Source organism: Chinchilla lanigera, unplaced genomic scaffold (assembly GCF_000276665.1).
Source record: "Chinchilla lanigera isolate Chin_1 unplaced genomic scaffold, ChiLan1.0 scaffold00075, whole genome shotgun sequence".
Classification (NCBI taxonomy): Eukaryota; Metazoa; Chordata; class Mammalia; order Rodentia; family Chinchillidae; genus Chinchilla; species Chinchilla lanigera.
Window position 1 is genome coordinate 10042231 of NW_004955476.1, and position 14803 is coordinate 10057033.

The 14803-nt window shown below is 55.3% G+C and overlaps 1 protein-coding gene across 1 annotated transcript in view; it reads left to right on the forward strand.

The window, feature by feature from the left end:
• The window catches only part of Elp4 (elongator acetyltransferase complex subunit 4), a 204204-nt gene extending 192121 nt beyond the window's left edge, over positions 1-12083 (forward strand). The window contains exon 10 of the mRNA XM_005401773.2: positions 11620-12083. Coding sequence (XP_005401830.1) covers positions 11620-11751 — 132 coding nt within the window. The 3' untranslated portion in view covers positions 11752-12083. The remainder of the gene's footprint in view (positions 1-11619) is intronic.
• Positions 12084-14803: the final 2720 nt, after the last annotated feature.

Consider the following 14803-nt stretch of genomic DNA (forward strand, 5'->3'; position numbering starts at 1 on the left):
CCACAAATCATTTTTCTTTCCCTTTGAGCATCTCAAGAAATTTTTATATGTATTCATAATATTAATGGAGCTGAGTTAAGTGTACAGAGATGTATATTTTATTTAACTCTTGAGAGCTTAGAGAATAATCCTTTGTACCACCGACAGGACCACCTCGCTTGCTCCTGGGCTCTGGTGTAACTTCACAAATCCCTGGAGGAGCACCCGGCGCACCTGCAGGCCGGGAGGAGGGGACAGCAAGCCGGGGTCCTGGAACCGCAGCAGCCCCTTCCCCTGGGAGGACCTGGGGGGCTGAGCCAGTTCAGGGTCTCAAGTCGCTTCTTCTGAGTCCTCAGGCTCTTTCAGAGCTCCTTGTAAACAGATTTAGCTCAATGGTAAAGTTAAGTAGTGGGGCGAAAAAAATCCTCCACGTATAAAAGCAAATGAGTTTTTAAAGAAAAGAAAATAATCTCTATGAGAAATTACTTCTAAATTATCCATGTGGAAATTAAGCTAGCTCTTGTTAACATTCCCATACAAATGCGTTTTGATTAAGCCAAACAAATAAACCAAAAAAAAAAAAAAAACCCTAAAAGTAGGCATAGTGATTTATCTGTGTACTCACAAATACTTTGCTCTCCTCTGCATTTTTCAGTGCTTTTTCCTGCTTTAGTTGCTCCATCTCCTTTAACCTCCCCCCGTGCATGGAGAGGCCTTCCACCCTAGACTGAGCGAAGTCCAGCTCACCCCACGCTGGAACCATGTCCGTCCCGCTCCCACCCGCTCCGGCTGGGTCTTGGCTGGCCCAGTGTGCCGAGCGCCCTTTGAAACTGGGGGCGCTGGGAGGGGACCGATGCGGGGGCCGCGTGAGGCCAGGGCGCCTGTGAGCCTGTCCCAAGCCTGCGGTGGCAGTTGGGGCTGGGGTTTCCAAGTTAGCGTGCTTTCTGGAATCAAAGGGACTGGGATGCTTTTCATTTCAGAGGGCCCCGATACCGAAGGCTTTTTCTTCCTAAATTTTACTAAGACTTTCGCAATGAATTGAAGTGTAGGAATGAAAATTGATAAAATATTCACGACAACATTGTCATGCTATATATTTCCCACATGTATGCAGAGATGGACGGATAGACAGACAGACAGATGCAGAACACACAGTATTACCTATCAAATGCTGCGCTTAACAGCACCCCAGGGTTAAAGTTAGAGCAAGGGAAATGCAGCGCACTGGCCAGCATGTACCCTGACCTGTTTGTGAAGAGCGAGGAAAGTCCTTGTGGATGATAGTTTTCGCTCAGTAGGAAAAGTTTTTATCCAGTCGTTGTAGACAAAGCCACATTTCATTTTGTCAAACAGAGAACGTACCGTCCAAGTGCCTTTAATAGAACGTAGTAGCATCACCCTCTGCGCACCAAACTGGTGAAGGAAACTAGGAATGGCCTGGCAAGATCAAACATAGAAAAATTTTTGTGTTCTTCTCATTTGATTCACATTCGTACCAGGTAGACTTTGTCAAATACCTATAGAGAAGAAGAGCTTAGTCATGCATGCAGAACAAAATAAAATAAGATTAAAAGCGCCAGGAAATCAGCCTGCTTCAAAAACCATTAAAGTGTGCCTCTCCCCAGCTGTACAAAAGTGTTAATTGTCGTGTTTCAGTCCTGTAAATATGTTGCCGCGCGGAGCAGAGAGCGAGGGTCCCTCGGCGTGGGGGCGGGGAGGGCCGACTCAATGGCACACTGTGAGGGACCTGCCTTGGGCAGCGCCTGCCTCGGCTCTCGGTGCCCAGAAATGCTTCGCGGACACTCCAGGCTGCCTAGCAATGGGACTCTCTACTTCTGGCGAGCTTGACAAAGTAAATACAACTATTGAACATAAGGCAGCGCCTAATAAAAAACAACAATCCCCCCTTGTAAACACCTACACTTGGCCGCATTAAAAATTCTTTCTTCATACCCAGGAACTAGCAGACCCTTTGGGGTGGGGGTCTCAGAGGAGGACAGAGGAGCTGGAAGACGAGGCTGCTCCACGAGCCCCCCACACCCGCCTCCAGGCTCTATCCGCACAGGGCAGCATGCGGACTTGGAGCAGGCCCTGTCCCCACGCATGTGCGTGCAGTGTGTGAAACTCCCACCGCCGCACCTCCCACAGGCGCGTCCTCGCACTCTGCCCACTGGGAAGGTTGTCGACCGCACCGACATTAACAAACCTGCGTGACCTGGAAATGACCGAGTTCGGGCCGCTGTCTTCTGACGTGTCCCGGGAGCCTTGTGCCCTCACACCTCGCCAGCCCCTGGCTGCGCAGCGGGTCGACGGTGCTTCTCAGAGTCTTGGGACTTAGGAATCCCCTCACCACTGTGTGTACACATTTAGCTGACAACGAACGGTTGACCCAGGAGGAGACTCCCGAGGAGAGTTAGGAGCAGACGTGAGTTTGGATCTAGCGCATACAAATGGTGGTTGTTAGCTTGCACTTCCTCCAGTGCTGTGTCCATACCGCTTTCAAAGGAAAAGGAAGGGGGATCGAAAAGGAGTCTCACGTAGTCATCCTTCACATGTTCCTAAAGGAACTTTTTGCAAGCTCAACACTTGTGTAAACACCAAACCGTCTTCACGTTCTTAAGGCACCAAAGGTGGTACCTGAGCAAGACACTGCCCCCAGGTCGGGTGGGAAAGGGCCTTCCCATTCAGCAGCCTGAGGTCCAGACACAGTAACTGTCTCTCCCAGAAAGGGCCCGACCTCTTCCTTTCGCTGTGAGTCAGCCACAGGCCCCGGATCTCCAGCACCAAATCCTACCCCCTTGTGAGCGCGAGGCGGCTCCAGGCCCATGGGGACGGCGGGCGCTGTATGGAACCAGGCCTGTGCTGGGTAGCTGTCTCATGGGGAGCTCTGAGAAACCTCCTGCAGCTCATGGTGCAAAAGCAGAGGGTTCCGGGGGCCATGCTGGCCAGGGCTGACTTCTCCAGCCCATGCAGAGGCTGGGGTGGTAGAGTCACTGGCGCAGGGCTTTCTAGACCCAGGTTGAGGCAACTGCAGTTGCGTTACTCCAGCCGTTACTAAATGATTGCTTCCAGTCCTGCTCATGTTGAAACAGTAATGGGAATAAAATGAGCCGAAGAACAAGGGGGAACCCAGAAGAAAACAGCACCTTCAGCGTGCGCGCGGAGAAAACTCCGAGGGAGGGAAAGCGCTGCAGAGGGCAACGTCCCCTGCAGATGTGTGGGATAAAGAAGGCACGGAACAGGACCCCACCACTGAAAGTAGCGTCTCCAAGTGCACGTGCTGCGTCTGGCGGGGCTCTTGTGACTCGCCTGCTCCCAAGGGCCCAGCCCCCGTAACGTGCCGCTCGCGGTACCCCCGACACTCCTGCTGGAGCGTCTCCTCCCAGGACGGCTGCCCCGTCACCAGACAGGACACCGAGAGTGCCTCTCCACACCGGAGGAGGCGGGCGGGATGCTGGGCTGCGCGGCCTCCGGAATCAGGAGTGCACGGGGGTAACTGCCGCGCTCCCCCGGGGTTCTCTGGGGTGGACTGTGCGCTTTGCGGCAGTACTGTTTCCGTTGCTGACAGTGTCCCCACAAGGGCCAGGGGTGTCGCCGAGGGACAGCACACTTGCTCTGGGTTGGAGCCCAGCTCGGGAGGGAGGGGCCCTGCCTGCTGGTGAGGAGGTGGGTGGCAGTGCCCTGGCCCGCTCAGACATGGGTGTCTGCTAGCTTCCTTGCTGCCCCTCAGCCTTGAACACTACCCCAGTCAGGGGCACAGGGACAAACCGCGAGGGAGACACCTGCCTTCCGGGCCGCACCTGGGGCCCCTGACGGCTGCCTGCCGCCAAAGCTCTTCATGCCTCGGGGCTGTCTCTCTTGTGCCCCGGCCCGGCCTCCTTCCTGCAGATCGTGCGTCCCTTACCAGCGCCTTCTCGATGTGCAGCTCTGTAGCAAGGCCTCCTGCCCCACCAGGGTGATGCCAAAAGCCAGCCCGCTCACCACAGTCAGTTTCTGAAAAGCAGCTTCGCCATCCGGACTGCCCTCTGCCCATGCCCGCTGTGCTGGGCGTCGTCAGCTCTCCTCGGGCCTGAGCCGTGTGAACATCGCTGTCCGTCCCTTCTGAGATTCGGTGCCTTAGAAGCGAGGTTTTCCTGTCTCGGTTAGAAATCTCCGGCGCAGCAGGGAGTCCAAGTGCAGGCGGTGGACCAGCCTGCCCGGGGTGCATTTGAACTCACCGACGTCCTGGGGTCTCCCTGCTCCTCTCCTGGTTTCCAGCTGGCCACGTGGTGCAAGGGCAGGTTGGAAATGACCCCGCCTCCCCTGTTCTTGCACTCGAGGGAGAGTGACTGTCCGTGTCCGCCATAGCTCAAGACAGTGTGCAGCAGGTCTCCGTGCAGGCCCGCCCCGCACCGGTCTGCAGCCCTGCCTGCTCCGGGAGAAGCTTCCCGGCCCGTCCTCCTCTGGTCAGCTCTCACCAGCTACCCCCAGGCCACGGGATCCCCGCTGGAGGAGACGATGTGGACGTGGAGGCGGCAGAAGTTTCAAGGTTTGGGACCAACAGCTGCTTTGGGGGCCGAGTGACCCCCGGGTTCTGTGCAGGCCGCAGCTTCTCCAGCCACTGCACTCCTCGCAGTCGAGGGTCCTGGGTTTGTTTCCTTCCCTTCCATCCTGCTTGGGGCAGTCACAGCCCGAGCGCTTGCCCCAGAGGCACTCAAGGGCTCATCGCAGGACACGATGCTACCCAGTCACACAGAGTGCCGTTCACTGACTGAGGCTGTTGGAATAGCCGGAGGGCGGGGACACTGCCACCCACCCGGCCCAAGGAAGCCGCCGGCGCCCCTCAGCCGTTCCCACAGGTGCACCCAGGCCCTGCGAGCGATCCCTGAGCACCAGACCAGGCACGGGCTGCTGTGCGCCCCCAAACCCGTGCAGCCCGCCGCCAGGTCCGCCCCGCTGCTGTGTCCCTGGGAGCTGCGCTGCCGCTGCCCCAGCTGCTCACCGTCTGCAGCGTGGCTGGGGCCCAGACCTCACAAGGCCACTGCCGGGGCACAGGAGCTCAGGTGCGTCCAGACCTGTGGCCCCCGAGCACCAGCCTTCCGTCAGCTGGGACCGTGAGCTGAGAGCAAAGGTGCCAGGACGGCACGGGGCCTTCTCCGTGGTACACCCAGCCCTTTGCATTTGTTAATTGCAGACAGGGGTGTCTGTTACCAACGTCCAGACAGACAGGATGTAAGCTAGGCTGTTGGTGCAGACTCAGAACTGCTGTGTTGTAAGTTGTGCGTCACGTCATGGATGTCCACAGAAGGGCCCCCGCTGGGTGGGCCGCATCCCTCTTGGTGGCAAATGGGTCAGGAGAGCCAAGGCTCTGTCCATGATTTTGCTCTGCCCTCCTCACGTGGTCCTGGGTGGCTGCTGCGGCACCATCCCTCATCCCCACATTCCAGCGTGTGGAACAAGTGAGCTCAGGTTTGTCCCTAACATTTGCAGAGCCACAAGCAAGAATGCAAAGAAAGGACCACAAGACTATGCCTGCCTGAAAGTTCAAGTTGTGAAGCTAATGTGTTGTCTTCCTCACAGATACACGGCCCAAGAAAGCCCAGTTTAAATTTCCGATTGAGGTTCCACTCCAGATCCTGGAGACTGGGGAGCTGGGTTACAGCCCCGCCCACAGAGGACCACTGCAGCCTGCATAGCCACCGTGGCCACATACCCTGCCCACAGCAGGCCTGGCCAGCGACCAGGGCCGCCCCCTCAGGGAGGAACTGCAGCCCTCGAACTACAAGGTCCTGAGTACCCAGAGCGCATTCAGGAAAAAGAGCACAGAGCGGGACGCGGTGCCACACACCTGCAATCCCACCACAGGGAGGCCGAGGCAGGAGGATCACAAATACAAGTTCCACCTGTGCAATTTAGCAAGCCCTTGTCTTAACATAAAAATTAGAAGGGCTGAGTGGTTCTCAGTGGTGGAGAGCCCCTAGGTTTAATCCCCAGTACTACCTAAAAAAAAAAAAAAAAAAAAAAGGTATAGAGGCTCTATGCACGTTGCTTTAGCCCTGCAGTTCTTGGCCCACAGGGAGAGCTGACTGAGGAAGGCTGGATCAGGGCATGGGACCGGGGCCTCTCCCCAGGCCTGGCAGCCGTGCTAGGGGAAGGGACCATGGCTGGAGCCCACTCCACTGAGGAGGGAATGGGGCATAGTCACCCAGCGCGCATGGCCAGGGAGCTGGGTGCAGCTGTGCTCTGGGAGGGCGCCCTGCTGACGTGTGGGTTCCCCCACACTGCAGAGGAGAATAGCTGCTGGGGTGAGCCAGCGGGCTGTGAGCACACACATGCCTTTTCAGAAATCACACTGTGTTTACACAAGCGTGTTCCGCAGCCGGCTTCGGATGAGGGTGAAGCTGAGGCTGGTTTGGAGGCTGCTGTCACTTCTGCGTGACAGTTCGAATGATCGCACACCTGAGCATTGTCAGCACGGCCCGCACGCGGCAACCCACTCGGAGAGCTGTCTCGTTCTCGGGCCTTGCAGGAGGAGCTGCGTGGGTTTTAGCTCAGAGGATCCAGCATGGCTGTGGCAGTCAGCGCAGCGGTTCTCATCCGAGACACACAGGCCCGTACAGCCACAGGAGCCTGACCCTGTGGCCCGAGCGTGTGGAGCAGAGGCTTTCCAGAAATCCTGTGCTCCTGCAGAAGGCGTGCTCGCTGGTCCGAGGGGAAGGGCGAGGCTTCGGTCCTGGCCTTGTTTCCACTGCCGGGATTCGCCGGGATGGACCAGAGCGTCTTCCTTCCCCATGTGACGTTTTTGCCAATGCAGGATAATTGCGATGTAATGTGACATTGCGCTAGTCACAAAGCAGCCCCAGCGCGGCAAGGTAGAATGCAGTGACTCGGCAGCAGCCCCCTGGTGTTCTCACGGCTGCAGCGGCGCCCGGAAGCCTTGTGATCCACGGCGGCCCTCGATGGGGAGGCAGGCAAGCGCGCCCGGCCCGTGTCCGTCCTGTCCTCCCTGTGCCCTGGTGGGACCCGGGCGGCCCCGGGAGGGGCAGGTACTTGGCAGGTGGGGCGCGGACACCGCTACAGCGCTGCGCTGGGCTGCTGGGACGTCACAGTCACGGGCTCAGCAGCCGGCCGGAGGCCTGCAGCCAGCCGCGGCCACGTGCTTCCACTGCTCCTGGGAGGCACCGTTCCCTGCAGCCCTTGTGGAACGGGGACGTGTTACCGGTCGCCTCCCGGGATCCGTCGCCGTGGACTTGCTGAGCAGCTTTCGTACTCATCCCCGGTCCCCTTTTCGGGGTGCTGGGCTGAGGCCGGGGTTCCAGTGTGCACTAGGCAGGCACCCCAGCCCTGAGACCTGCGAGGCACGCCCTCCGAGCCTGCCTTCGGCCCAGCGACCTGCAGTCAGGGCTGAGGCCCAGGCCCGGGGAGCCACGGCTCCAGGGCTCCCTGTGTGCGGTGCCTCCCCACAGCCGGCCTGCGGGAGCGGGGCGGGGGGCGCCGGCCTGGGCCAGCGGTGTGGGTCGCTCCCTCGCCTTGCTTGGGCAGGTGTAGGAGAGAGCGCCTTTAAGACTCAGGCGAGAAGTCTGTCCCTGACGTTCCTTCACCCGTAATTCTACGGGCCGTAAGGACACGTGGGAAGGACAGATGTCAGCGGGAAGGTGGCCCTGGGCACCTCTCGGCACAGCCACGCTCTGAGCCTGCCCGGGAGCCTGGCGGACGGCGCTGGAGAAGCCGTGGACCCGCTGTCGGCCAAGGCGTGGCGCCTCGAGACCTTTGACTCCTGATAAATGCGCTTGTCCTTGTGTCCTCTCCCTGTCGTCGTCGTGGTCTCCCCACCGTGGTCAGCAAGAGGCGCAAACACCTGAGTGCATGCTCAGAGCTTCGGGTAGCACCACAGCCTGCCCTCGCTCCGGGGCGGCCCTGCGAGGAGTCAGCGCCCCTACACGGACGGCCCAGCTCCTCCAGGCCGCTTGGGGAGGGCGGGGAGTGTCCCTGGGCACCTGCGCCGGCCGGAGAGCCGGCCATGGCGGCTCCGAGAGGGGCCCGCGTGGACCCACACCCCCCGCGGTGTGTTCGCCTTCACTAACAGCAGCATGTTTGAACGAAAAGGAACTCAAGCCCCGATGCCTCCTTCTGTGATGCCGAGCAGGCAGAGCTGTGGCTTTGCAGGTCAGGAGTGGGAAGGGTGCAGACCCAGCTCCGTCGTCCACTGAGGGTCGCCATGCGCGGTTACCTGCTCTCAGAAGCAGCCGGCGGGGGGTGGGGCGGGGCGGCCCAGTGTGAGTGCTGCGCCTCTTCACCTGGGTTCGCCTGCAGCACCTCTCGCACCAGGCCTCGCTTGCCTCGGTCGTCCTTTGCCGTCTGTCCGGGGGTCCGCGTCTGGCGAGTCTGGCAGGCTGCGGGGGAGGAGAATCGGGCGGCGCTCTGGGCAGGGAAGGGCAGCCCTGTGTCTCGGGCACAGTCGTATTGCGGGCTCAGAAGGCCAGGAGGACCTCCGTCTGGCCCTGGGCTCCTGAGGTGCCCCTGGGCAGCAGACTCGTGCACCCTCCTGTCCCTTCGTGTGGGTCACCCCATCACCGGGCCTGAGCGGGAGTCTTAGGAGCTGCCCTCCTGCCCCAGGCACAGATTCATCGTTTTAGAGGAAACAGAGGCGGCGGCGGCGAAGAGCGTGTCCAGCAGGGTCCACTAGCCCCTTCCTCCAGAGTGCAAGGAAAGAAACCAAGCCAGGGTATTTCACCTTGGGTCCTGGTCTCGGGGCGCAGTATAAATCCAGAAAGGGAAATGCTTTGGTTAGGCTGAAAGCTGAAAAATAGCATCATCGCACATGGAGCCCGGGTGACTTTGCTGTAGTCTGCTTTTATTTACACTCTCACTCCGTGCAGCCCGGCTGTCTTCAGCTGTGTCCCCCGCAGCCTGAGTTGTCATCCAAAGGAGGTCGCAGAGCGCATTTCTCAGACGACAGATCTGGGTCACAGCAGCGTCTGAACACGCACACGTCACGTGTGAGGGGCCTCGGGAGCTTCAGAGGGGAGTCCTGACCCACCTGGCTGCCCGGGACCCATGCTCCCGTCCTCCTGGCCACTGCACCTCGGGCTGACACCTCGAGGGCAGGGGCTCCCAACGCAGGCTGTGCGCTCCTGAGTCTCAGTACCTGCAGAGGCAGGCAGTGCCCTCCAGCGCCCGGCTCCCAGGTGCCACCCTCAGGAAGCCCCACCAAGGAGCGCCTAGCAGCGCGGTCCATCTGTCACCCCAAACCTTTGCGCCCAGAGGTGCACGTGAGTGATGCCTGACTGTCCTTCCAAGCCTTGGGTCCCACATCACACCCGGCTGCCTTGGCCAGCTGGCTCCCGTCACTGCCCGTAGAAGCGGAGGGAGAGATCGGCACACGGGAGCACCAGCATAGGAGTCACCTTGGCTGGGTCCTGGCTGGAGTAAGGAGAGCGGAGGCCCGTGCCGAGCAGGTGCCCGCCCCTCCTCTGAGCGAGCCCATCCCCGAGTCGCAGGCCCCGCTCGCCTTCCTGCGCAAGCGTGCCATCTCTGCCTCTCCAGGCTGGGTGACTGAGTGTCCACCGTAAGGGCAGGGTTGTGCACGGTACTCCCTCACAGCTCCTCGCATATTCTCAGTGTGTGTGACCCCCCACTTCCTCAAAAGCCCCGCCGCCATCTGGCCTCACGTGGGAGATCCCGACCCACGTACACACCGCGCACACACGCCTCTGCAGGGACTGCACGCTGCACAGAAGCTTCCGGCCCGGTGTGCACCTGGCGATTTCCCTGTGTTCATCACGGTGATGACAAGATCTTGATCATGAAAACTCAGACACCACACAGGATCTGCTTCCTCGAGGACAGCAGTCAGGGGCCACACCCCAAACCTCCACGCCTCTGCTTGAGAGCCATGCTTGCTTCCCAAGTCCCAGCTGTCATGCTTTCCTTTCGCCTGACATCCTTTCTGGGACAAACTAGAGAGTAAAGAAAGGAAAGACTTAAAACAAAGAGCTATTTTTAGCACTTAGCAGACGTGCAGGTGCCGGGATGGAGAGTTCTGCAGGGAGGTCACAGCGCGCGTGTCACGGTGTTGCCTGACCTGCTGGCCCTGCTGACGTCTTCGCTGACCGTGTGCCTCTGTGACAGCCCTTTCCTCCCATATATATGTGCATGAAAAGGTAAGTCTAGGCAAACCAAAATCAGGGAAGATTTTCATAAATTATTTTAAATGCATTAAAATATTTTGATCATTTGCACACAGCTTGTGTTTACATGACAATAAATAAGCCTTTCATAGAAGAGACACTGGCTGGAACATATGTTTGTGGACCACAATATTTTGACACACACAAATACAAATGGCTCTGGCCTTTCTCTATCTTTTTTCCTTCCTTTTCCCTAATGAAGGGGCTGCCGGGGGAAGGGTCTTGGCCGGGTATCTCTGGGTCAGCTCCCCGAGGGCCGTGGAGAGCGCAGCTGGGCCCCTCAGCCCGCGCTGCAGTGCCTCCCCGAGCAGCTCTGCGCACCCTTGCGACCATGGGGTGGGGTCTCCAGGGCCCTGGGGTTGGGGAACCTGCGCACGCCCGAGGCCATCCCTGGAGTGGGCTGGGGCCTGTGCGTCACCTGCACACCACCCCACACACTTACGCCGCGCCTGCACCACCTGCTGCACGCTCAGGGTGTGGGTGTGTGTGTGCCACGCCAGCTGAGGGTGAGGACAGGCAGAGTCTGTGTGCACTCCGTGCAGACCCGGCTCTTCCCCAGGCATTTTCAGCTGAATCCACAGATGGGACATTCACCAGTAAAGAAAGCCAACCATTCCTTCCTTTAAATTTGGACTTCATGAAACCAGTTGTAAGCTCGGAGCGTGGGTAGTTAGAGGAGTCTGGGGCTGTCTGCAAACACAGACAGTTCTTGTGAAGTGCGCCTGATTCTCGCTCATTATGGTACTGGCTATAACTGTGGTCAGCAAGTGGGTCTGTGTCCATCAGCCGGGACCTGGGGAGGTCAGCTGGGTGGGGATTCAGAGCCACACGAGGCTGGACACGAGCCAGCACCATGCGCAGGAACACACCCATCCAGACCTGTGGCGGAGGCCGCAGCCGAGCTGCCTGCGCATGCGGAGAGCACGGCCCTCTGTGATCGCTGCCCTTCTCTCGGCCTGTTCACGTTTCTGAAAACTTTCAATGCCTAGGAAAAGTGCAGCCTTGAAACAGATCATCAGGTCAGTGACAGACAGGGAAGTGAGTGTTTGTGGGGTCCATAATTCCTGAAAAGCTACATTTGATTCAAAAAGCATTTTGGAGCCCTGGCAAAAACAAAATGGTGCCAGGGTAGGGGCAGAGGCTGCTATTACTCATGTGGTGTTTTCAGTCTGTACCTTCCCATGTTCTCCTCTCTACCGAAATAAAAAATGTCAGCACGTTCGGTTTGGCCTCCACAGCGTTCCGCTACGATTCTTGATCCAGTTTCTGCACTGCCTGTAAATTGTGAAAATCCACCAAGAACAGGGCCTGATTATCTGGGGCTCCAGCCTGAGGAATTGTCTTTAGCAGGGATTCGATATGCAAGACTAAATGCTGATCAGCAGAGCATAATATTGTCTTCTGAAATATGCTGGCAAGAGCAACACTAATTTTTCCTTCTTTCTCTCCTTCTCTGAAACCTCCCGCACAGCGCCTGCACTTGCCTCCAGACCTGTCAGACACGGTGAGCAGAGAGAGCAAACAGGATGTGGCAGTGCCCGCCCCGCGGCCCGGCCGGGGCTGCAGCGGGCTGGCCGAGGGCGAGAAGCACCTGGACTTCTAGGGCCCCTCCCGGCCGCTCCCGCACTGGCGGGCTGCTGACGGCTTATGTAAATACTGCTCCTACTGACGCGGGGAACGCTGCGAGGGTTACCAAATGTCTCCGCTGGCTCAGCCGGCTTTCTACACAGAAACAGGGCGGCAGAGACACTTGCATTTTGGAATTTGCCTTTTGCTGTGTTTAAAGAAAATCAGTGATTTATTTTTCAATAGAGACAAAAAAAGGGTGAAAAAAAATCGAGCTGCCTTTCGGTGGTCATTACTGTTTGTGTGCCAGGCTGCTCAGAGTCAAAGTGGAGCGCGTGTGCCGGGGGTAAATAAACATCATGAAATCTGTGTGTGAGAGCATTTCCTCTTTATTTCTGAAAAAGTCACTTGTCACCAGAAATGCTGATTTTTTAAAGGAAATTCTGTTGCTGACATATGGAATACATGTGCATTTGTGTATCCCATTATTAAAATGATGAAGACAAAATAATATTTGGGATTTGAACTCTATCACTGGTCTGGCAGAGCAAGTAATAAATAGAAAGAACTCGAGTGATAGCACAGGAAAACAAGGGTGCTCTTCTGTCCAGGAGTCCTAAGCCTTGAAGTCCACACCAGGAACCTGTGTCAGCAGACACAACGCGGGATTGAAATTCACACTGACACCTTGTTCATGCCGGGCCCAGGGGGAGGGAGATACAGGAGGGGCTTGGAGCGAGGTTCACAGAATACAGGTCTAAGACAAAGCGGAGAAATGAAACCAACTCAGATCGCCACTTCGTCACGTAAAGCCTTTGTTAATGATGAACATCGGTGAGTATGTAAATTTCTGAGCATATGAACCTGTCTCTTGGGGGGTGTAGCCTATTGAACCAGCTTTCATACAAAACGTGGGGTGTTGAAATCCCAGTTCCATTTTCTCAAAGCCTTCTACAAATAATGGACAAAAAGTGAAAGTGAAAAAGTAACTTGCATATTTCAGTCAAGCATCTCAATCTTTTAAAACATATTTAACCTCCATGGGGAGAAACTGAATTTTCCAGAATGCATTTTCAAATGTATTTGAGTATTTTGAAGCAGTTATAACTAGCATTTTTAAGCGATTTGCTTTTAATATACCACAAATTATACTTTATTTGCTCTTGACAACATTGTAGAAAACAAAGACTAGGTTTTTAAAACTGTCTAACCAGTATGATGAATGTCAGTCATTTACAAAAAAAAGCCCACTGTAGCATAAACATGCTGTATACAGCTTTCACTCGCAATTGGAATAATTGAATCGATGACAGCGATTTGCCAGGGTGTCAAATCCCTCCATCACACCCTGTCACTACCAGTTTATTTTTTGTGATCAAAATCAAAAAGACAACTATTTTGTCACCCACTATTTCATTAGTACTAAAAAATCAGGTTTCTTTTTTTTTTTTTAGAATGTCTGGTTTATTTTTTTCATCTCTTTTAATTCTAAAGACACAAATTCTTCTCCATTTTCTTTTCAAAATAAAGTTCCAGGATTGATCTGTCAGTTAAAATTAAAGGGCTTTTCTAGTAAGCAAAAGTGTTTTTAAGATGTAAAGCAACTTCAAAAATCAGTTCAGTCCCTAGATAATAAATAATGTTGTACGGGTTCCACAAAAGCTTCGCTGTGGCCTTTGAAAGCATTGGGAGCATCTGAATAAATCCAAATGAATATTTTAGTCGAGTTATTATTTTAATAACTCTAACCTTTTCCTTACCACGTTGTGGTTCGTTTTATGCAAACACACAACAGAACAATTACACAGCATTTGACTCTGCAAAGGAAATGCGAGGTCATCAGATATGTAAATTGCTTGTCAAAATACTTAATAGGTCATTGATTTACTTCCTCATACCATATCTATAAAATTAACAGCCAATTATGGTTGCTATATGCTGCACGAATGGTAGATACTATAAAAATCCAGTGTACCTGCTTGGAGCCTCGTGTGAGATCTGAAAGGAAACTTTCTGAACTCAGTAAAGTGCATCTTGAACAACAAAGGACGCTGGGCTTTCAGCACGTCGGCTTTGCTTTTCCCGACTGCAGCACATTCTGTAGAAGAGGAAGCTACTCATGCTGGAGAGCTCACGTTTGTGCTTTCCTCTGATAAAAGCCAGCTCTAAAAACGTTTCCCTCACTCCTGGAAACTTACTCAAAAAAATAATGGTCTTTAAAAAGGCTGCTGTGGGAGCTGGGATTTAGCTCTGCAGCACAGCGCCTGCCTGGCAAGCACAAGGTTGTGAGTTCGATTCCCGGTACCGGAAAAAAAAGACCAAAAAAAAAAGGCTGCTGTGTGTATGCATTCTCTTCTGCTATATTGCAAAATATATATTCTATTAACAGATTTTTCAGTCACCAGTTTGACTCAAAGATATAAATACTTAAGAGCAATCCCAGTGTAATGTCTTGAAATGTCCTCACATCTTTTAAATGTTTCCAGTAGAGGAACTTCAGGGCTCCTTGTGTTCATTTCTTACGCTAGAGCTGCCTTTCTTCCACGTGAGGTAAATATTTTGACTACCACAGTCTGCTCAGGTACTGGCCTCTGAGCCCTTCTGAATTCCTGTTTAGTGGCCAACAGCTAACACCCAGTCCTCTCACCCTCCGCTCCATTATTCTTTCTCCCCACCTCCAGGATCTCCAAGCACTAACCCAAGACATAAAAATCCTTCACCGGAAGACACTCCAGTCAGTTCTGGGCCACCTTTTGACATTCATGATTGAGACACACATGCAGGCGCGCGCGCGCGCACACACACACACACACACACACGGGGGGGGGGGCTTGCTCGCTTGTCCCACCCCATCAGGAGCGTCACCCTGAGATGCCACGCGCCTGCCTTGCAGAGAGAGTCCCTGAGGCAGCATGGAGACTGGGCCGCACTGACTCCGCCGTTAGGCTGGGAGCTGAAATGCAATCTGGCCGTTCGCGAAGGAGCAAAAACAAAAAGAGGTGTGCTGCTGAGAAACAGGTATATGTCTGGCCCTACTGAGGCAAATACAGCGACCAAAAATCGCTGTGTTTGGCTTTTTGTCTTTCTAA